Source organism: Penicillium crustosum (assembly GCF_028827405.1).
Source record: "Penicillium crustosum strain IBT 35664 chromosome Unknown utg000005l_segment0_segment0, whole genome shotgun sequence".
In the NCBI taxonomy this organism is placed as follows: domain Eukaryota; kingdom Fungi; phylum Ascomycota; class Eurotiomycetes; order Eurotiales; family Aspergillaceae; genus Penicillium; species Penicillium crustosum.
In genome coordinates this window covers 367,618-390,123 of record NW_026623126.1, presented here as the reverse complement: position 1 = coordinate 390,123, position 22,506 = coordinate 367,618, and the positions used below count along the sequence as shown (strand labels likewise).

Below are 22,506 nucleotides of genomic sequence, written 5' to 3'. Positions count from 1 at the left end.
GAAACATAGCTCGAAGTCAATCACTATTCTATATTTGGGCGAACCTTCGTCTAAGGATCCGGAGTCGAATGACAGGTGTTTTCACCGCTGGGCGACCCTCGGGGCTCCTGTGTGACGAAAAGACAGCGCTTGCAGGAGGATTGTAATAGGCTAGCTTCCTAGCAACCTTCTTTCCCTGGTCTCGTTTAACGCTGCCCACACACGGTCCCCCATGGCCACTCACCAGCCTCGCTGTCACCCTCGGGGGATTAATCTCTTTTGAACTTCGGCTTCGACCCTTTAGCTTCCACCATTTCAAGCCCGTCATTATTATTAGAACAAAGAGCCGAATCGGACAAGGTTGATTCAACAGGGTGTACTTCCTTTTTTTCACTAGACTCGCTTCGCGGGGAACGTGGCACGGTGGTCAGACTCTTAGGGCGTATAAACTTCGTATTGTGATTGGTGTGCCTGCGACGAACGGCCATTAAAAATAGCAAACCTCCCAGAGTATCAATTTAAACTGGGTTCCAGGATCATAAGCCGGACCTTTGACAGTCTTGGAAGAATCAGCCAAGATAACAGTTGAGAGAGATCAGGCAAAAACTGACGAGGATTCTAAGCGGCGAAGGATTCTAGCCTCTAAACGTACTCTCTTGGTCTCCCCACTACCCATTCATAGGAGAATTTTTAGAGCACAGACATTGTAGGCTTAAGTAGTCCTAGTCTATTGGACTAAAAATCTACCATAGTCGGTTGTACGGAGTAGTGCCCGCCAGAAGCGATGTAATTATAGATCGGCCGCCCCCACCCCTGCAGCTAAAACCACAACACTGGGATTCTTTGAACCTCCAACTCCCCTCCGGTCTTATCCCTATTCATCTATTGACGTCAACCATGTCTAGGGCAACTTGAATCAACCGATAAAATATCATATTTTATCTCAAGTGTCCAGTATCCTCTTGTAGTCGAGAGGACACGTGAAGGGGAATCCCCCGGCGAAACGCCAACAGCGCTCGCGACAAGGCGTACAACTCATAAAAAGTCTCTATACATTTTGACTGAGCAATATCGCACGCTGCGAGTGTGCTTTTACCGGTGCGAGACATTTGATACAATTTGGAATATTCCGAGTCTTCGAGGCCCTGGTCGTTACCTTCGAAGCAGAAGTTATTCCAGAAAATCTTGATTTACGTCAAGTTTATGGGGAAGCAAGGGCGTTGACAGACTCGAAACCCACTGACCTGTCAATATTCACACTGGAGTCTTTCCACGAAACTGGATTAGGAGATTTCATTTTCGACAAAACTTCAGTGTATATTACCGGGTTGCTGGTCAACCGTCGTCACTCCTTTGATTGAATTATCGCCAAATTACTTGTCGCTGGTCGACATTTTCAAGAAACGCAGAGAAAGAATGGCCGCAGCTCAATATTCCTGGTGGAAGAGGGCGGACTTGACCGTTTCCAAGGTCTTGTTCCATTTGTTCTTTTGGGGTTCACATATTGGTATCTTTGCTGTAGGATGGTATGCATTCTGACGTCTATCAGCTCCTGGATTGCGTTGCTGACATTCTCATAGGTACCTACAGGCTTCAAATCCAAAGTTGGCGCCGCTGAATGCTCTTAGCTATTCAGTCTGGATCTCGCGAGGCGCAGGTCTCGTCCTTTCGGTGGATTGTACTTTGATCCTATTTCCTATGTGTCGGAACATCCTCCGATGGATAAGACCACAGATCAGATGGTTACCACTGGATGAGTCGGCGTGGTTCCACCGGCAAATAGCCTATGCTATACTAGTATTCACGGCTATCCACACCGCTTCTCACTACGTAAAGTACATTGCTTTCTTATCCAACTTGTCTCGGTTACTTTGCTAACACTACTCAGTTTCTACAACATCGAAAAAAATCAAATCCGTCCAGAACTTGCAGTAACGATCCATTTTGCTCGCGCAGGTGGTATCACTGGCCATGTCATGCTCCTGTGCATGATGCTCATGTATACCACGGCACACCATCGTATTCGCCAGCAAGCATATGAAACCTTCTGGTATGGGCATCACCTTTTTATTCCGTTTATGCTGGCACTATATACGCACGCCACCGGATGCTTTGTCCGAGACACCGCCGACCCTATCTCTCCTTTCGCAGGAAAACAATTCTGGGATCATTGTCTTGGCTATGAAGGGTGGAGATGGGAGTTGGTCATCGGAGCTTTGTATCTCTTCGAGCGAATTTACAGGGAGATCCGGTCCCGGCGAGTGACAGTTATCACAAAAGTCATCCGTCATCCTTATGGTATGATCTTCTGCTTTCACAAATGCTGGATTGACCGCAACTAACAGAATGACCCTAGCCGCCATGGAGATCCAGTTCCACAAGCCCAGCATGAAATACAAAGCCGGGCAATGGGTATTCCTCCAAGTGCCTGATGTTTCCAGTACCCAATGGCATCCATTCACCATTACCTCCTGCCCCTTTGATCCATACCTCAGCATCCACGTCCGCCAAGTCGGAGATTTCACTCGAGCACTCGGAGATGCGCTCGGTTGCGGTCCCGCCCAAGCCAAAGATCTTGAAGGCCTCGACCCCAACGGCATGTACGAAGTTGCCCTACAGAACGGACAAACTATGCCCGCAATCCGCGTGGATGGACCATACGGAGCACCCGCAGAAGATGTGTTCGACAACGAAATCGCTGTGCTCATCGGCACCGGTATCGGTGTCACGCCCTGGGCATCTATTCTCAAGAACATTTGGCATATGCGCTCAAGTCCCAATCCTCCCCGTCGTCTACGACGTGTTGAGTTCATTTGGGTCTGTAAGGATACATCTTCATTTGAGTGGTTCCAAGCCCTACTATCTTCCCTAGAAGCCCAATCCGCCAACACGGCTGCTAGCGAGGGAAGCACCGAGTTCTTGCGTATCCATACATATCTCACACAGCGTCTCGACGCTGATACCGCTGCAAATATCTACCTAAATTCCGTCGGTCAGGCGCTCGATCCGCTCACCGAACTAAAGAGTCGAACGAATTTCGGTCGTCCGGACTTCAAGCGTCTTTTCACCGCTATGCGGCTTGGCTTGCTGAACCAGTCTTATATGACGGGTCTGCAGAGTGCTACTACAACCGAGATCGGAGTGTATTTCTGTGGTCCTAATACTGCTGCTATGCAGATTAGCGATGCGGCTAAATCATCATCAACCAAAGACGTCCGGTTCAAGTTCTGGAAGGAGCACTTCTAGTCTTGTTTCTGGTGCCTTTTTGCTTTTTCCGCTTTTTGTTTTATCATATACGAATGACACGAATCACGAATATCTTTTTTTTTTCATTCTCTCTTTTTCATTGTTACTTTTCCATGATTTCATGGACTCTCTGCGGTATCGCTTCTATGCTGCATTTTGCATCTTAAAAGAGATATGAAGCGGTCTGCTCATAGCAGCTGAGCACCGAGAGAAGAAATTACAACACATGCGGGAATGCTGGGATGTAGGAATATATGGCGATAGACTTGACAACGTCCTTTGAGTAATAGTACTGTTTAGTTTTCAATTTATGGGATATTTTTCATTGCAGGGCTTTTAAATAGTACATAGGTTCTAGATATATCTAAGTTTAATCACTCAACTATATCTAGCGTTCAATTGGTCCATAATAATAGAGACAGTATTCGGCACGTGCGGGAGTCTCTCGAGGCCGCAGAGTCAAATATATTCCTTCATGATCCCAAAATATTAGATCTCTGACCTATTTATTCGATGATGATGATCTTGTGCGTGAGATTGATGACAATACCCAGACTAGCCAGACCAATGACACCGATGACACCAAAGCCGGAAAGGATGTGCATGCACCATGTAAATTGACTTCAATAATTAATATGCAACCCCTGCTGTGCTGCAGGCTCACACATCAGATTATCGTATAGCCCAACAAACCCATGAAGGAGGGGCCCACCACGAGCCTCCGTTATAACGTTGGGGCCAAGAAGAGTCTAAATCGAGAGCTTAACCTATAAACTATAGGATTTCACGGAGTATAAATGACCATCCCATAACATATCTTGAGTGTAATTGCATTGAGGAGTTTCCTTCCCTGAGGAAGAATTATGTTCTCGTTTAAACGAAAGTATTTTCTTGACAGAGGTTATTGTAGGCTTACATGTAAGGCGATTGGAGGACGTGTATGCTTGATTGGTTTGGCTTCGACCACCTCACCATCGCCCCGCTCTTTAAACCTCAGTGGGGATAAGGTGCATCTGATGGATACTCCCCGTATGGGTGGTGTGTACTCCGTATATCTCTGGGTTTAATCGAATCCGGTACATTGCGTCTACATATTACATCTTATGTTACCTAGAATAACCGCTCCAGGGTGAGTTATTGTAGGGAATTACTTAATTAAGGCCCCTGCTGCTCCAGCCTACTGCCGTTTCCCCCCTCAGCCTACTTGACTATAATACTTGAATATAATGGATATCCAACACCTTCAAAGTCTTTTGGCAGAAACCAAAGCTTTACTTGATTCATATGAATCAACTCAAACCGATACTGTTCGAGTTCAAGCGCAAGATAAGGCTGCCCAGCTGGCGCGTGCCCTGGAACTACCCAGAGATGCGATCATCAAGCTGAGCTTTTCTGTTAGTCCTAGATAATCCCTTATACTCGTCGGGATATTCTACTAATGCAAACTGAAAAGCCAATCATTCTCATGGCCGTCAAGACGGCCCATGATATGAATGTATTCCCCGTGCTAGCTAAGGCCACGGCCCCAGTCCCTTTGGCCAAATTAGCTGGAGCAAAGCCCGCAGACCCTCTTCTAGTCGGTAAGCAGATGCCCAAAAACCAGAAAGAAAATGTTAGATCTAACTTGCTCTTAGAGCGCATTATGCGAGTTCTAGTCGCCAATGGTTTCGTAGAAGAGCCAGCTCCCAGCGAATACCTACCCACTGCATTATCCCGAGAAATGACCCAGCACACATCAATTGGGGCCGTGGGATCGATGTAAGGCTTCTCCAAAAGAATTATACTTAAGAAAAAAAACAGAATCTCAGTATACTAATCTAACCAGGTTCCTTGAGTTCCTGCCCTCAATCCAGAAAGTCCCCGAATATCTCCAATCCACCAACTATCGCAACCCAGATGATCCCATGTTCGCTCCTCTCCAATACACTCACAACCTGAAGATAGGTGCATTTACATGGCTCTGCCAGAACCCCGAAGCTTTGAGTCGATTCAATAGCTTCATGGAAGGACATCGGGGTAACCGTCCACACTGGGCTGACTGGTTCCCTGTTCGTGAACAACTTCTCGATCATCCGGACATGACTGCCGAGATACCACTTTTGGTAGACATTGGCGCTGGACGTGGCCATGAGTTGATTGGATTTAGGAAGAGATTCCCGGATGCCCCGGGTAAATTGGTAATGGAGGATCTTTCATCTGTGGTTGATGAAGCACGTGAAGCACTGGATCTAGAGGCGGCGTCTATTGACACTGTTGCGCATGATTTCTTCGCTGAGGTTCAACCGGTTAAAGGTAAGGCTACTATTCATGTGAGTATGTATGTATTTAGTTGGGGCTAACAAATCTTTTTTTACACGCAGGGGCACGCGCGTACTATTTCAAGAACGTGTTGCATGACTGGTCAGATGAGAAAGTGACTGTTATCTTTAACAACCTAAAGCCGGCTATGAAGCGTGGTTTTTCCAAGATCATCATGGAGGAGTATATTCTTCCCGATAAGAATGCTCGCTCGCTGCCTTGTATGACAGATATCGCCGTAATGGTTTTCTGCTGCGGATTAGAGCGAACTCGTCAGCGCTGGAGTGACCTGCTGACCTCTGTTGGTTTGCGAGTCCTAAAATTCTGGGTTCGGGAGGGCGACGGTTTGGGAATTATTGAGGCCGAGTTGGCAGAGAGCTCGTAGATAGAGTCACGATCTAGGGCATTATTATACATTCAGATACACGTGAAATGGAATTTACAAATAACATCAATATGTGTTCTAATCTGTGAAAATAAGCCGAGAGAACCAGGTCTCAGCCAATTGCCCCGGTATCTGACATTTGACTTCATCAATGGGAGCTTTGCATTCATCATATCGCGCGTGTTTGATAATGCCTTTGTCAGGCCACAGAATGCCCATTTCCTCCTTGACCTCAGACATAAGCTCAGTGCCTGCTACCGCATTATCACTACCCAGCTTGATGCGCTCGAGATCCATTCTCGAACAGTCAAACGGGGATGGAATGTCGCTAGTTCCGCCAGGAATGTCGGCCCACGTGTCCTTCAAATAGACTGGAAGCGATAAGAAGTGCTCCTCACCGTATTAGAACATGCCTTGGTGCTAGGTTGAGCGTCGCAGGCTCAAAACCATCCCAGTCGAGGAAAGCAGGAGCGGGATTATGGTTGAAGAGGGGTGAGATATAGCAACACTGCCAGTCAATGATACCTGTGATTCTTTCAGGGTCATGTGGCTCTACGAATATGTTGTCATCATGCAAATCATTATGCCAGATGCGTGGGTTGGCGATTAAGGTGTGCATTTGGGTAAGGGCATTGACAATCGTTTGGTACGACGCTAAAGCAATAAGCTTCTTTTTAGCGTGGGGTTGGTACAGCTTTGGACCACAAAATAAGGCAATCTGTTGTGGTGGTTTCAGAGACTGGATTGCTTTCATCTCTCGCGTTCCAATTTCTTGCAGATATTGCGCCAGAGAAGGCCCTATAAACTCGTTAGTGACTGTGAGAAGAAAGTAGTTGTACATACTGACGTATATGGTTCTTTCTCAATATCTAAATTTGATCAGCTCGCGTCAAACTAGTCTCGGTCAGTAATCGGGCCAATAGCAAACTCTGAATCATTAAAGGTTCTGCCATCCTTGAGATAGTGGCCGCCTGCGGGGGACTGAGCATCTCCTGCATAGTACAGGCTGCCGTAATGCGAGAATGAAACTGCAGTCTGGTCATAGCAATGATCACTTTGAGCCTCTGTTGTAGTTGCATCGTGCTCCAGATTTGAGATAATGGGGCACCTTCAACCTTACCCATGATAATGAACTCAGCCCCAACAGGACGCGAATTTGCTTGTAAGTTCCATGCGTGGACGTGGGGCGCTGGTGTTCTAGGAATTCTGCTAGCCTCCCAGTCCAGTCGTATTTGCAGGATTTGGCGGCGGCGGAGTTCAAAATTAACTTACAAAGTTCATCGTGGCAACTTAACTGGTCATGATAAAGTGTAGAACTCCAGCATTGAGGTCAGACACCTTGGCTACAACATCTCGGCCATCTCCCATAGTCATGACTCATGAGGAATGTTTTGTTGAACATGCCGTCGGCGTACTTCGTGACGAAAATGCATTGAGCAGCCCCGACCGACTCTGCTGTGACTTTTGCAAGCCTTTTCATGTCGAATACAATCTCTCTCCTTCGAAGGTTCTCCATCTCGTCTACAATAAACAATGATGAATTCCAGTCTGATGCGAATGAATAAGATGTTAAGTCGCGTTTAGGTGGGCATGCTTACCTAACTGCAAAAGAGCGGTTGCATGAAGATTTTGAGATCGACCGGCAACATTGCTTCGGGTTTTGTATTATACTTCGAACGTAGCACCAAACGCCGCGGATCGATGTTAGCACATTTTCCATGAAAGGTATTGGTTCTGATGCTGTCTCCTTCCAGGAAGGCGCGTGGCACTTGAATACACGAGAGTCAGATTATTATAAAAACTAAGAGGGTTAAAAACGAGATTGGTGCTGAAAAGGTTGGTTTGGAGGTTTTATAAATGAGCATTAGACGGCCCCGGGGTGGGCATAGCTGCATTTAAGGTTTGCCAAGGCCGTCGAGCCGCATATCTTTCTCCACTCTCCTTCTCTTTTACCTCACTCTGCTTTTCTCGTTTCCCCCATCAAATCATCATGCTTGGGATGAACTCCAAGCCTCTACACACAACTCGACACTGGCACTGACACTATCATCATGTTTGATACTTGCACTGAGACCAAACGGTCATCCTCAACCTTGACCGACCCGTCCGTAGAAGGAAACCGCGAGCTCAAAACAAGCACCTCCACGCAGTGTGACTCTGTTGTCGAAAACGTCATCATGCCTGAGACTTCCACTGCAATAGGACTCAAATCTTCACCTGTCCATTTGTTTAGCCTGCCTGCCCAAGAAAATCTCGAAGCTGATACAAGCGCTACATGGGATATGCCCACCCAGTATGACAGTGACAGTGACAGTGACATTCAAACTGTTATCATGTGTGACAATCCCTCTGAGAGTGATTCCCCTCAAACTTCCCGCTCTAGCCAGAAAGATCCTAGTACTATCCCCAACATGTCCTCTGACGATTCTTCTTCCGGGGGCTTGGATAGCTCTTCTGGTGCCAAATCAGAGACATCATCCAATGACAGCCTTGATACGAGACCGGAATACCCACCCAGTGACTTGTTCGACACATCTGTCTATGAGAATTACGAATCCAAAACCAGCACTACACTGGACGCTTTGACTCAACATTACAGTGACACTGACGTTCAAACCGTTATCCTGTGTGACAATACCTCTGAGAATCAGGCTAATACGCCCCAAAACTCCAGCTCTAACCAGGAAGAGCCCAACGCTATATCTAGCACGTCATCCGATGATTCGCGTGATGATTCCTCTGACGATTCCTCTATTGGCTCTTCTTCGGGATCCTCCAATAGCTCTTCTGGTGCCAAATCCGAATCTTCCTCCGTTGAAGGTGTTGATACTAGCCCGAAGTCGCTACATATCGCCTTGTCCAACCCATCTTCCAAGGAGAATTGCGAATTCCGAACCACCACTACATCTGAAAAGTCGACTCAGTATGACAGTGATAGTGACAGTGATGTCCAAACCGTTATCCTGTGTGACGATACCTCTGAGAATGACACCAACACGCTCCAAAACTCTAGCTCCAGCCAGAAAGAGCCTAATACCATATCCAACACATCATCTGATAATTCGGCTGATGATTCCTCTGTTGGCTCTTCTCCATGGGCTTCCGATAGCTCTTGCGGTGCCAAATCCGAATTGTCTTCTATCGACAGCTTTGATACGTCATCTCGGCATGATTCTGAATCAGAGGAGGAAGAGCCCCCAAAGGGTTCCCAAATGCTGGCGGCATACGCCTCTCCTCTTCGAGATGGACAGCGTATTCGAACTAGCTGTGATAGTATCCATGACCAGGGCCGTTGGCAAGTCGATCCAGATGGATTCATCAATGAAAGATATCGTGCCGGAGGTCCATTCCTCTGCTCCCTACCGGAGACAATCCTCGATCTGAAAGGCAGTTCCCTTTGATGGCAGTTCTTGAAAACATCAGTCTTCATAAGATGATCTTTTCGGTCCTCGACGAGTACCAAGTCAATGCATCCTCGGTCAAGATCAAAAGGTGTCAGTACGAATATTGGCCGATATTACAACCCCTGGCGACTTTGATCATCACTGCAACTCGTGACACATTTAACAACGATTGGGTTCAGGCTTGTCGCGAGATCTGGAGACGTCTATCCGAACACGAGCTTGGTCACATCAATGTCGAAATCTTGGAACCAACTCTCCACAGCCCATTTCACTTCTGGCCCGTGGATTCAAAACACCCTTACTTTTTGAAGCACAAGGATGTGATGGAAAAAGTCAGAACTGAGATCGGTGCTGTAGATTGGGTTGAACTTGCAGCGTACCGTATAGGAACAACCTCGAGTATGAAAAACAGCGAGGTGTTCCTGCATCTTATTGTCAATTTCAAGAGCGAAAGAGACTGGCGCGATACCCGAGAACAGATGGTTTCAATTTTGGAAGATTTAAAACTTCCAATGGTCGGAGTCATGATCCAAAAAGGCAAAAGGTTGGGGTCACGGTTTGGGCTGTGAAACTCCGAAGCGATAGGGAAAGCCCAAGTCTCCCATCCCTCCCGGAGTCGTGGCTCAAATAACATGGTAACTAGAGCCTGTGATTGACAAGGCCTGTTGAGATCCAGCCCCGTTCCTTTTCAGGCTATCTTCTACAGGAGTTAATTATTTTCTTATTTGCACTCATCAGGTCTCATTAGCTAGTAATATCAAATCATTATGCAAGAGAATATGGTCATGAACCTTGTATTTCACAGGTGCTTTATAGTTCGTCAATTACTTTCAGCCCTCTAATTATAACACGATACTAGCAAAAGTCGCAGTATGGGGTATATAAATACGAATACCAAAAGAAAGAGACGAAGATAAAACAATACTCTCGCACATAGAGTTTAGTCAAGCATGAGTTCCATTTCATCTCAACTGGACTCCGCTCCTGCCTGGACACGCTGCCATCATCCACTACAGCCATTGACGAAATTAACAATAGCAAACATGCCTTTCTGCCTGCTATTTTCTCAATCTTTCAAGTCTAAAGTCTCTCCCCAACCGGGTATCTCGTCTGTTTCTCTTTCTAAACTCCATCACGTACCTCTCGAGCAATATCATCACTTCCTCCATTGGACCACTTTCAACAATCTACTCCTTTCAATATGGCGACTTCCCATCGTCGAAGCAAGAGACCAGATGACCACCAATACGTGTGGAGCGAGATCACCGTCCGCTCTTGCCAGCGCGAAGATGCAATCTTCACCAAGTGGGATCGAGTCAGAGATGAGATTGTGAAAAGGATCGACCTCAAGTATGTATCCACGAACGGATGTTACCGTGTGGGTAGAAGAGGCAACACACAGAAAGGACGCCCAACGATCTTCATTTTTGGCAATCATGCCAAATACTCCAAGTCATCCCAGCCAGCCCGCAGCATCATCGCCGACATTCTCAAGAAGCACAAAGTGGCGGAGGTCGAGGTTAAATTTTTAGAAGGCCACTTCCACAGGCATGCATCCGACCCTGATTCAGAAGAAGATGAGCCTAAACCCAAGCGTGACACTGTGGAATGCGGAGGTGTGTTTCACCCGGACGTCGTTCGGCTTCCGTCAATGCCAGGGCAAAGCCTGGCTCTTAAGGAGAATGCAAGCGCTTCTGGCACATTCGGTGGCTTCTTTGAGGTTACACTTCCTGGTACTCCGGAGCCAAAGATCATGGGGATTACTTGTTTTCATGTGATCAACCCGACGGAGGAGGGGAAGAGTGATCAGGCTAAGCTCGTAATAAGAAAATGGCGCGAGGAAGGAATTAAGCCCAACGACCCAATGGCAAAGCATCTAAAGGTTGACCACCCAAGCCGTCGTGTGGTTCAAGAAAAGATTCGAGCATTGGAGAAAGAGGTTGCCGATATTCAAAATCCAACTTACATGCTTTGGGATGGGCTTGTTACAAACGACCAAGATCTTGGAAAAGGTGCCAAGATGATGTATGAGACAGCCAAACAACAACTGTTGGACTGCAGATCTTCCATCCAAGAGATTAAGGTTTTCAACCCAGGGTTCGGAAAGGTCTGGGCCGCCTCAGGCTTTAGGACAGGCCAGGCCCCCAGCATTGACAATGGTAAGAATTGTCTTCCTACCAACTATGATTGGGCATTGATCGAGATTCCTCGTGAAAGGGTGGGGCGTAATATCGTGAGTCGATCACCTAAAATACCTACTACTATGATAAATGGCTAACTACGTACTAATTAGACCCCCGATGGCCATGTTTTGAACCGATCACCATTACCTAAAAGTTTTCAGAACTTGAAGCTGTGTATTACAGGGCAAAGATCTGGATACTCTGAAGGGTACTACAACTCCTTGAAAGAGGCAGAGGTAGAACACTCCTTAATCGACGGCACGGTTGTTGCTGTTACAACAACTGAGCATTCAGTTATTGCTCGGGAGAGCGATACCTTTTTCGGAAGGAGCGGGGACTCGGGGTCATTGGTCTATACCAACGACAGCCACGTCGTGGTTGGCTTGTTTTTTGCAGGTCGCCCACGTCCACCGTGCAGTGCTTCGTTTACACACATTGACGATTTGATCCATAACATCAAAAATACAACCGGGGCAACCAGAGTACGTTTGTTGTGAGGTGGATTAGTCCTTTGGAATGCCATGGATGCGCCGTTTCTTCTTGTTCTCTCCTTCTTGTTTCCCCTCTTACCTATCTCTTAGCTCAGCTAAACGGTAGGTTTAATCCTCATTTCAGTGACTTGCTATGCGTAGAAACGCCATTTTGTATGAAATATGTGTGCATTGTACAGGTCGTATACTATACCTAGGTAATCTACGATCAATCATTGTAAGAAGCTCTCAGAATAGACTTAAATAACATTTAAAAGACATTTTAAAAGATATCTAGAAGGAGATCTATAAAAGATAGCTTGCTATAGCCTATCTCCGTATCACTTTGCTCATTAGCCGCTACGGGAATATGTTTTCTGTATTTGCTTTTCTTTGAATTTTACCGGGTCTTATAGAATCCCGAGTCGGTTGTAGCAAGTCTGAACTACTAGGAATCGTATTTTTTAGGGATATCCTACATTCTAACAATTATTTCCATTTGTGTAAGTATGTAAATTGTGGAACTGTAGTACGTAAAAACGATTCTCCGAAGTCGATGATCGTGACCGATTGGGTCAGAATCCAAGAATATTTCATCCTGTTTTCCATTTCTCCTTCGGACATAGCCAATTTCGGGTTTCCTCGCATCTCAGTAAACTCCTCTTGGGTTGAATTATCCCCACCTTTTGGAAAATCCAACTGGCTATCTCAAGCTACCGAGAGCGCGATTAGGCGTGGGCCGCACGACAGCTGGGGAAGCTCAAGTCAAAGCTCCGGATAGAACTACGTAGCTCATCTCATGGCTTTCTCACTACTACTTACGGCATTTGAACCATACGTTGATATCCCATTCAACGTATGGCTTACCATCATCCTCATCCTCACCTATGGGTGCGCTCTTCGAAGCCCGGGCCTACTTTTGCTCATCGTTCTTGGGGTCAGCGCGACTATCTTTGTATTTAATACAACGGCTACTCTCGGCGAAATGACCAAAACCATGTGTTTGCTTCCCTTGGGCCTAGGCTCTGTCCTAGCGTTCCTAGTCGCGGATCGGTCTTTGCAGAGAAGGTTTCTACCCGCCTTTACGACCTATGTTAACTTTGCGGTGTACGCAAACATTGGCATGATGGTCGGGACTCCCACAGGCGGCACCCTTCGGGGAATGTGCAGCAAAATCGCTTGTGTTGCCCTCTTCGTTTGGATCGTCCAAACAGGACGCCGCGTTGGATGGAAGACTGTCATGGTTCACGATAACTTGTTCGTCTTCACTGCCGTCAGCAAATCGTGGATATTTGCACATGCATGCTATAGATTCGTTCTCTTGACATTGCCGTGTTTTGGATCTGGACGCCGGCATCGCCTTCTAGAGTTGTACTCTCTCACTTTAACGTTCGCCCTGTCGTCGACTTCAAAACTTCCATTCGAGTATTTCTTTGGAATGGCTGATACATTGGTTGCTCCGGCGATTGCAGGATGGTCGGCAATTTCAACAACGTTCAATCTAATACCGCGCGATACGGTAAACGATGACTTACTCTCGAGTCGTATCGGGACTGGTGCGGATGCATTTTTGAGCGCGGTGTCACTGGCTGTTGCCGCTTTTGCATGTTTTAAGATAGCTAGTGCGCCGCGATGAAGTTTATGAGGATGATGGACCCATCTATTGATGAATTTGTACAGTTTATTCCGAAACTTCGGGACTGGTGGGTGTCAGTTAAGCATACAAAATCGTTAGCCGATAAAGCACGCGTAACTTGCGAAATAGAATGTCTCGAATATGCGGAGACAGGTGGGATACCGAGCATACGCTCTAATGGACATTTCTTTACATAATTGTGTAGGTAATATCCTAGAGAGCCATGAAATCCAAATCAATGAAACTCCAACAAACTCTTCGAGATTCTCGCTTTTACTGTATCGCGGTTAAACACCAATGCTCCAAGTCCGCCTCCCCCCAAGCGAGCCACCATAGAAAGCCATGGACCTGAGCACTAGTCATGTTCTAAATTTCCTTTTGACTTAGGAAAGTCTAAGCAACCGACAAGCTGCCATGAGCTTTTTACAACAGTACGAACCAAGCTACCCAATTCTAAATGAGAGCAAGGCAGAATCTCTTTTCGTCTCTATAACCAAAGCGAAGCAAAACAACAGCAGGCAACTAGTAGCATAAACTAGGACCTATCAGATTTCTCGCAATCAAATACCAGTTGCCCCGGTGATGTGCTTGATGTCTTCGATAACCTCATCGATGTGCACGAACGAAGCACTACACAGCGGACGTAGGCGACCTCCAAAACATAAGCCAACCCACGGCGTGACTGTCTTTGGTGTAGACTAATGAGCCGGAGTCCCCGCTTCTTCCGAAAAAGGTATCGCTCTCCCGAGAAATAACAGAATGCTCAGTTGTTGCAACAGCAACAACCGTGCCATCGATTAAGGCGTGTTCTACCTCTGCCTCTTTCAAGGCATTGTAGTACCCTTTTAGAGTATCCAGATATTTGTCCTGTAATACACAGCTTCAAGTTCTGGAAAATCTTTAGGCAATAGGGACTGGTTCAAAATGTGGCCGTCGGTGGTCTAATTAATACATAGTTAGCTATTTATCATAGTTGGTACGAAGATAGTACTTGCCACTCTTACTGCTAGAGACCTGGTCTGTCCTAAAGCCTGAGGCAGCCTAGACCTTTCCTAATCCCCAGTCGAACTCTTTAAGCTCCGTTATGGAAGCTTTCCAATTCAATAGTTGTTCTTTGGGCGTCTCGTATATCATCTTGTCCCCCTTTCGAAGATCTTGGTCGTAAATCCCCAGTTGTCGAGCTGGTCGAGTGAGGATACTCGCTTGAGTACATGGCCCTCGGGGAGCTAATTGACAGTTAGATAAAACACAGTAAAGTTGACAGTATGTAGGCTCACAAAAACATCTGTGACATCTATGAGTCGGACAATTTTGTCTCTTAGGCAACCCCGTCTATCAAAGGTTAGATGTTTTTATCGGAAGTAGTGCAATCTCACGCTCTTCAAAAACGTATGGACGTTCGCATGATCCTTTGCTGGGATATAGGATATAGTTTTGGCATGTTGTGACATAGTGTCGACGAGAAATCCCCGTCTTTCGGTGATGGAAAAAGATGAAATTGATGTCTGCAACAATATCATTCCACCTCATATAAGGCTGTATTATTCTCCAGTCGGATGCCTGAACCTTGTGAACGCTCAGGGAAGCGCCCTATTCAATCAGAAAGTCTTGCTTGAAATAAACTGGAACAGACTTAAAGGTAAGCACATCTTAGCACATTCTGTGATTTTTCTACTTACATTAATTTCCATTCATGCTTCTCTCTATATCAATGGAGATAAGGTGGTTAATATACTATTGATAGGATGCCTACCAACAGTAGTAACGTCGCGGAGACTGATCCATTCTCGAATGTTGCGGGAGAGGATACTCTCGATCGTAAGGGCTGAACTCTGCGAATCATTAACCAAAAATGGCCTCGTGACATTTAGTTCCGAGACAAGCTCAACAAGCTCAGCAGAAGTTCTCGTAATGCTGACCAACCTCCATATCCGTCGATTCATCATCCCCGTTTCGCGGGTGTGCCAACATCTAAGGGAATAGTTGCCAAGTGTCCCCGGTTAGAAGTTGACAAAAGTGCGTGGAACAATGCGGATTTGCAACGAAGCATCGTGACTTTAGCCAAAGGAAACTATTTCTTGGGGGGATTGGTTAGAGGAATTTCGCAGTCTGAATGGCTTGGATGGAGGAACCTGCCTGCTTTGGCGTCCATGTTACGTTACTACATATATCGGAGCCTGGTCTATCTGGGCATAACACTCAGATATAGTAGTCCTTTTGGCCTAGTTCGTAGCTCACCAGTCCAGGAGCAGGTTATAACAATATCGACGTTGATACGCAATGGGGTCGGAAAGCCAGACGTGTCTAAAGACGAAAAGAGACTTAAGGTGGTTGGAACGCGTTAGAGAGGTCGGTTATATACCACCATTGGAAGACAACTGAACTCACAAGGAACATCCATGACTACCCAGGAAGGGAGGGAATAGATAGACTTGAAAAACTAAAATGAGTTCAGGTAGGAAGAGATTAGGATCTGAAGGGGAGAAGGAGAAGGAAAAAAGATGAAGAAGATGAAGGAGGTGTAGGAAGTGAAGGAAGTGAAGGAGGGTAGGTTTTATAGGCAACTTCTATTCAGTCAGTCCTAATTGAGGAAGGTACGATGTTTGTTTTCTTTATCTTCATTGTGTCCTCACGATCCTCATTGATGTCCATATTTATTCTATACTGTTATAACTAGAATACTGAAAATACCATAGAAATTCTTGTATGTATTGGTTGTTAATTAGGATATAATGTTAAACGTCCGAATGCTGTGTTGACCTTTTATGCTTGATATATTTGAAAATGTAACTAACCTAACCTTGGGAACATGGCTAGACATACTATAACACTTAAGATAGGTGGGTTTGAAAAGTGGTGGTTTTGTACTTCACACTCTACGACAATTATATATACGTAGCTCTAAGCACGCCATATCTCATCCAAGTGAGCGAGGCTTATAAATCTGCTTGGAAATACCATAACAGTTGTGGACCCGAGTCAAGCGGGGTATATAACCTGGAATCACAGCTATTCTCATTCCAAATTGCTTTATATATGAATCCGATCTGCCAAGATTAAAAAAAAGTATAACCTGGAAGACAACCAAATCAACCACAAGATGACCGACCCACAGCCCAACCGCCAGCTGCACCTAACGGCCTTCATGCGGCCAGTCTCCCTGCACACAGGTGCTTGGCGTTATCCGGGCTCGTATCCTGACGCCAACTTCAATTTTAAACACATCGCCCAGTTCGCTCAAAAGCTAGAGGCCGCCAAGTTCGATGCCTTCTTCATGGCTGATCACCTGGCTGTACTGAACATGCCCGTCGAAGCTCTCAAGCGCAGTCATACGGTTACTTCATTCGAACCTTTTACTCTACTCTCCGCGCTCTCTGCCGTAACGGAGAAGATTGGTCTTGCCGCCACTGCGAGTACGACCTATGATGCGCCATATCATGTTGCCCGGCGATTTGCCAGTCTCGATCACTTGAGTAATGGGCGAGCGGCATGGAATATTGTGACTACCGGAAACCCGGAGTCCAGCCATAATTTCGGTTTTGATGAGCATTTGGCTCATGGTGATCGGTACAAGCGTGCTCGTGAATTCTATGATGTTGTCACGGGACTGTGGGATAGTTTTGCCGATGATGCGTTTACTCGCAATGTCGAGACGGGGGAATACTTTGATCCTGCCAGAATGCATGTGCTGAACCATGCTGGCGACGAGTTGAAGGTTCGCGGGCCGTTGAATATTGCTAGGCCACCGCAGGGGTGGCCGGTTATTGTCCAGGCAGGACAAAGCGAGCCAGGACGACAGCTTGCAGCTGAAACTGCCGAGGTTGTCTTTTGTAGCCCGAAGGATATTGAGAGTGCGAAGGCGCTCTATGCGGATATCAAGGGCCGAGTGGAGAAGGCGGGGCGGAAGAGAGACCAGTTGAAGATCTTACCCGCGGCAATGATTATTGTTGGGGACAGCAAGCAAGATGCGCAGGAGAAGAGACTTAAGTTGGATAGTCTGGTGCATTACGACAGTGCCATTGCTTCTTTGTCAATCTCGCTTGGGGTGGATGTCAGTGAACTTGATCCGGATAGTTTGTTGCCGGACGACCTCCCCGAGACCAACGCAAGCAAGACGGCTAGAGAGTCTGTTGAGAAGCTAGCAAAGAAAGAGGGACTTACAATCCGCCAGCTTGCGCAACGATATGGTGGATACTCGGGGCTGACATTCCTCGGTTCGCCAAGTGATATCGCTGAGGAGTTGGAGACGTGGTTGCGTGAAGAGGCTTCTGATGGCTTCACATTCACATTCCCGTTCTTGCCTCAGGGCCTGGAAGAGGTGACAGATAGACTGATCCCTGAACTTCAGCGAAGAGGTCTTTTCCGCAAAGACTATACGGGCTCGACCCTGCGTGAACACTTTGGTCTGGCGAGACCCGAGAATCGTTTCTTTAGTGAGGCATCGTAATTGTACGTAACCAAGATAGATTATATTACTGCAATAGGGATATTTATGATTATTTTGATTGATACGTTGGCTCTGTTTATATAGTAGGTCTATTATAACTGTTGTGTCCGACTTACCTGCCATGTGGCTGCATGGAATTCAATCCATAATTATTTGAAGTATATTAGGCATGTTCTCTCTTGTTAGACAAATTGGTGAAAAATATGTGAACTTAAGTACCGCTTGCCATAGCCTGACACCTAGCTTTGGGCACCTCGATAGTCCAAGAAAGATGGTTAAGTAAAGTCATGGTCGTGTTTTATATATACGTCTAGACTAGAATGAGGGCCGTGGACTTTTACACTGGCCAGAAGATCGTGAGAAAGCCAAATACCCAGCGCCTCTCTCGAGTTCTCTGCTTGGTGTTTCAGTGACTATGCCCGTCGTCGCATTTGTAAGGGAATTGGTGTCATCCCATTTCATCCAAGTCTCTAGTATGACAAGTGGTGGAAGTTTGGACTGAAGTCCGGTCCTGGTAACCCTTCGTGTCTGAACAACATGCAATACACACGGACTATGGTTTTTGTAGCTTTGACAGTCTCCGTCCAGACAATTTTTACAGCATCGCTAGTTTCCATATGCTGCTATGTTGCCAAATCGCCGTTGGAATTTGGGCGGGGTCTTACTTGTACTTCACTGCAGCTACACCATTGAAGTGGAGAATTGTCACTTCTCAGAAAAATTTAACATTACTCTCACATACAGGCGAAGGGGATCTGAGAAGCACCCCCTCCACCTGTTGGTAATCTGGATTCCCCACTGTTCTCTCCCCTTCCTCCCCTCCCCCACCCCCAACTCTCACCACCCTTCTGGGCCTACTTGGCCCAGAAGCCCTCCACATGGTAGTGGACCCGAAGCCCACGGCGCAGCATCTCTGAGTACAGAGCCCGAAGCTCTTCAGGGTCGAACCCCGAAGGGTTGACCTCCCCCTGCCGGTTGAGGCGGCAGGGGGGGCAGGCGGTTGGTCAAGTCCGCCCGCAAGTGCTCGAAGGCAAGCAGGTACAGCTCCTTCGACCAGGGACAGGAGCGCAGGGCCCGGAAGTAGATCTCGCGGGCGCGGCCGACGTTGTAGTCCGCGTACAGTTCGTAGAGGATGTATAACCTCCAGATGGTGAGGTTGCTCTGCGCGGAGGTCGAGCTTGCCAGCTCGAAGGGACTCTTCCGTGTTGGAGTCCGCCCTATTGGGACGACTCCGGCATTGCCAATCGCTCGCTCGAATGCCGCCCGAATTGAGTGGGGGGTCGAGCCGAGCATGAGAGGGCGGCCCATTTCAGCGTAGATGCTAAAAAGGTGAGTTGTGACAGGCACACGGTAGATTGGGGCAGGTCCTCGTAGATCCAGAGCGGCCCTGGCTTTCGCTCCGATGGTAACATCGAAGATATCGCGGGTTCGGTCGCTCATATGAAGCCGAGCCTCGTTCCATTTGAACAGCGACAAGAACATGGTGTTGTGAGGCCACCATTCTAGGCTATCCAGTAGCAACGTGCGAACGTCGGCAGGTCTGAATTGGCCACTCTGCTTCTCCACATAGTGGTACAGCATTCGGGCTCGAGATTGGTGCAGCAATTCTCCGCCGAACACCGTGAAATCATCATAGCTCCTGGGTAGGACTCTAAGGGAAGTGGTGGCATTATTGTAGACTTCGAGGACGTCTTCAAGTGGCTCGCCCATGAGATAGAGGACAATGGCATAGCAGTCGACGTAAGCTGCGTACGCTTGCATTTTCTTGAAATTCAATGCATTTTGCTGAGCGGTAAACAAGCACTGTGAATGGTTAGCATGGCGCTCAGTGAGATTAACGAATGAAAACTTACCTTCTTGACCCTGAGAAAATTGGTTTGATTAAGTTCAATTTCATCGCTTGTGTCGTATGATAGCAAGTGCACTCGATTATACGGCATAGCTTGCAACAGGTATGACGCTCGATTCTTTTGCCCAGCGTGGAGCATTTCCCAAATCCACGAGTTCCACAAAAGTGCAGAGTCAGTGAGCTCGAGAGCGTCAAAGTTCTGGCTCATAGACAAAGCGGTGGACCACACATTGTGAGCAATGTCAAGATCGCCGGTCCGCCAATGCATGAGAGCAAATGCATTGTAAAGTCTCAGGTTTGATGATCGCCCCTTCAACAATCGCTTTGCATATTTCTTGCCAAGAGCATTATCACACGCGAAAGTTACTGCAATAGCGTATTCAGCAAATTGACTGTCTCTGAACACATCGGCAAGGGCATGGAGAGTCAAGAGTACAAAGTTGGGATCGATGACACAGGAAGAATGGGAGGTGGTTTTAGCCCACTTCGTCAGAGCCGAGAACCACATCTTTGGGTCGGCAAAAAGAGTATCGGTGGTGTGTATGAAGGTATGGTGAGGGAATGCGAAAGGTTCCAGGGTTGTGGTTGCGGCATGTTTATGAAAGGTGATCCAGTCCGCGATTGTGTTGCGAGGATCATCCATGTATTCGTTTCGCAGGAAATTATCGCCAGTCCACAGTCGGCTGGTGTGCATGCTCGCAGGTAGGGTCAAGTGGGGCAAATGGCAGAAATACAAGAAGCCATCAACTAGGGGACCCAGGCTTTGCTCCAAGTCACAGAAGTACGGCAGTATCTGCGTGCAATCTTCAAGAAGGACCACTCGGAAAGAGTCATTCTCTCTGGATTCATCAAAGGTGTGTGACGGCATGCGATTTTTAAACATCTTCGCTCTTTCTGCAAATGCCCATGTTGGGAACAAGTCTCGGATATCCGCCTCAGAAGCGTCAACACGTTCGTTGACAGGGGCACGGGGGTTTGTGCACTGTTCCAGGGTTGCCAACCGTGCTCTCCAATTCGAATACGCCCAGTTGCCCAGAACTTCTTGAATTCCACTAGGGCCTCGTCTTTCTTCTCCATTAGATGGGCTGGACGGAAGCATGTGAATTCGAGCACTGCTTGCCATAGACCGACAGCTAGCTCTACATGCCCAGATTCTCGAAGAAACAGTGTCAAACGGAGCAGCAAGTATGATCTGATAAAGGTTTTCTGTGGTCCGAAGCCAACACGTGAATGGATCCTCAAGCAGTAGGTGTAAGTCTTGAAGCAACTGTCAAAGTTGAAATCCTGACTGTCAGTCTGACAGTAGTCGAGATACTGAATCCATAAACTGATGAACTCAGAGTGGCGCCGGAGGACTGCGTCCCATTCCAATGCGAGTTTTGTTGCATCCCAGACTTTCGCACCCTCTTCCATACGGCCCAGCAACAGGTGGTCGCGTTCGGGATTCTGTGCGTTGGCGTTGATCGCTCTTTCATACACATACAGCTTGGCTCTTGCCACAACTTGGATATCATCGTGGTGGGACTTCCGGTCACCAGATCTAGCGCCAGTTATAGCGATTTCCTGATGCTCGGCAAGACGGATCCATGCTTGGATGTCATTAGGCTGTTGTGCCACTGCGCTGTTCAACCTAGCATTGCGTTTCAAGATTTCAGCTTCAAGAGCAATTCTAGTGAAGGCGTTTGCATCAAACTCCTCAGTGACTTCTTCGGACTTGGACGGGTCGTCGATGGAGCGATAGGACGGTGGTTCATTGTCCAAGTTGGCGGTTTCCGCAGCACTGGGTTGAGATGAGACCGTTGTTGAGATAAAATTTTGTGAATGTTGGGTCTGAGCAGCAAGTTTGGCATTAAGATCAGACTTGAGGCGAGTGGGAAGATTGACGGACAAAGCAGATAGGGTTTCGGCAGAGAGAGGCTTGGCTGTAGAAGTTGCAGAGAAGCCTGAGTCGGGGCGAAGAAGGAGAAGAGGACCCTGGTCATATCGCGTTTTGTAATCAATGCGCTGGTTAGGGAGCCCAAGTACAAAACCATTGCCATTGCGATGGTATGCAGGGACCTCGTAACGATCCACGCCGTAACGTGTACTGTCTCGGTCGCCGCGGCTGTCGACGACAAATCCTTTGTTTGCCTCATCGTTTGCAGCGTTTACATCGTCAATTCTTTCCCCACTCACACGCTCCTTTATTTCTCTACCTGTCGCCTCTCGGCGACCACCATCTGAGCGCCTTTCATGGCGACGGGATCGCGGAGACTCTTTCCGATCTGCGCGCTGACGATGGTCTGGGCGACGCCGGCGATGTTCATGTTCCGAGCTGGTAGCAGTGGCTGGGGGTCGGAAGCTGGAGAATTGTGGGACACCCTTTATTTTGGTCAGTCAAATATCTACCAAGCTGTAAGTGAGGGCTAACTAACCTGAGACCCAGGTGAGTCCATCGTGGTGGCTCGATCTTCCTTATCGAGTCGAGCGGCGGGCTGATAACACGGAAGAATGATTCTCCGATGGGCGGTCGAGCTGGCCGGCAAAAAAAAAAAGTCAACCGTTTGCTCTCGGTCAAACAGAAGCTTAAGACTTACCTCAAATTATTTGAACCCGCCTGCCCTTCGGTT

The 22,506-nt window shown here is 47.3% G+C and overlaps 9 protein-coding genes across 9 annotated transcripts; 7 read left to right on the top strand and 2 right to left on the bottom strand.

Annotated features, from left to right (window-relative positions):
• Positions 1-1,395: 1,395 nt before the first annotated feature.
• On the top strand, positions 1,396-3,225 carry N7487_010829 (putative NADPH oxidase (NoxA); the record flags this gene model as incomplete). Its single annotated transcript, XM_056878559.1, has 4 exons — positions 1,396-1,505; positions 1,560-1,814; positions 1,868-2,277; positions 2,336-3,225. 4 exons carry the CDS (start codon positions 1,396-1,398, stop codon positions 3,223-3,225), a joined length of 1,665 nt encoding a protein of 554 aa, XP_056723878.1.
• Positions 3,226-4,451: 1,226 nt separating this feature from the next.
• Positions 4,452-5,908, top strand: N7487_010828 (Plant methyltransferase dimerization; the record flags this gene model as incomplete). Its single annotated transcript, XM_056878558.1, has 5 exons — positions 4,452-4,619; positions 4,679-4,805; positions 4,860-4,983; positions 5,051-5,517; positions 5,586-5,908. The coding sequence occupies 5 exons, from the start codon at positions 4,452-4,454 to the stop codon at positions 5,906-5,908; spliced, it is 1,209 nt and encodes a 402-aa protein (XP_056723877.1).
• A 78-nt stretch (positions 5,909-5,986) lies between these two features.
• On the bottom strand, positions 5,987-7,456 carry N7487_010827 (phosphotransferase enzyme family protein; the record flags this gene model as incomplete). Its single annotated transcript, XM_056878557.1, has 4 exons — positions 7,247-7,456; positions 6,804-7,175; positions 6,318-6,706; positions 5,987-6,268 (listed from the first exon to the last, which is right to left on the bottom strand). The coding sequence occupies exons 1-4, from the start codon at positions 7,422-7,424 to the stop codon at positions 5,987-5,989; spliced, it is 1,221 nt and encodes a 406-aa protein (XP_056723876.1). The 5' UTR covers positions 7,425-7,456.
• A 503-nt stretch (positions 7,457-7,959) lies between these two features.
• On the top strand, positions 7,960-9,309 carry N7487_010826 (uncharacterized protein; the record flags this gene model as incomplete). The annotated part of the gene is made up of 1 exon (XM_056878556.1): positions 7,960-9,309. One exon carries the CDS (start codon positions 7,960-7,962, stop codon positions 9,307-9,309), a length of 1,350 nt encoding a protein of 449 aa, XP_056723875.1.
• A 32-nt stretch (positions 9,310-9,341) lies between these two features.
• N7487_010825 (uncharacterized protein) lies at positions 9,342-9,881 on the top strand (the record flags this gene model as incomplete). Its single annotated transcript, XM_056878555.1, has 1 exon — positions 9,342-9,881. One exon carries the CDS (start codon positions 9,342-9,344, stop codon positions 9,879-9,881), a length of 540 nt encoding a protein of 179 aa, XP_056723874.1.
• Positions 9,882-10,513: 632 nt separating this feature from the next.
• N7487_010824 (uncharacterized protein) lies at positions 10,514-11,992 on the top strand (the record flags this gene model as incomplete). The annotated part of the gene is made up of 2 exons (XM_056878554.1): positions 10,514-11,545; positions 11,606-11,992. The coding sequence occupies 2 exons, from the start codon at positions 10,514-10,516 to the stop codon at positions 11,990-11,992; spliced, it is 1,419 nt and encodes a 472-aa protein (XP_056723873.1).
• Positions 11,993-12,764: 772 nt separating this feature from the next.
• On the top strand, positions 12,765-13,601 carry N7487_010823 (uncharacterized protein; the record flags this gene model as incomplete). Its single annotated transcript, XM_056878553.1, has 1 exon — positions 12,765-13,601. The coding sequence occupies one exon, from the start codon at positions 12,765-12,767 to the stop codon at positions 13,599-13,601; it is 837 nt and encodes a 278-aa protein (XP_056723872.1).
• A 3,100-nt stretch (positions 13,602-16,701) lies between these two features.
• Positions 16,702-18,048, top strand: N7487_010822 (LLM class flavin-dependent oxidoreductase; the record flags this gene model as incomplete). Its single annotated transcript, XM_056878552.1, has 1 exon — positions 16,702-18,048. One exon carries the CDS (start codon positions 16,702-16,704, stop codon positions 18,046-18,048), a length of 1,347 nt encoding a protein of 448 aa, XP_056723871.1.
• Positions 18,049-18,984: 936 nt separating this feature from the next.
• N7487_010821 (uncharacterized protein) lies at positions 18,985-22,332 on the bottom strand (the record flags this gene model as incomplete). Its single annotated transcript, XM_056878551.1, has 4 exons — positions 18,985-19,851; positions 19,902-20,879; positions 20,951-22,258; positions 22,312-22,332. 4 exons carry the CDS (start codon positions 22,330-22,332, stop codon positions 18,985-18,987), a joined length of 3,174 nt encoding a protein of 1,057 aa, XP_056723870.1.
• Positions 22,333-22,506: the final 174 nt, after the last annotated feature.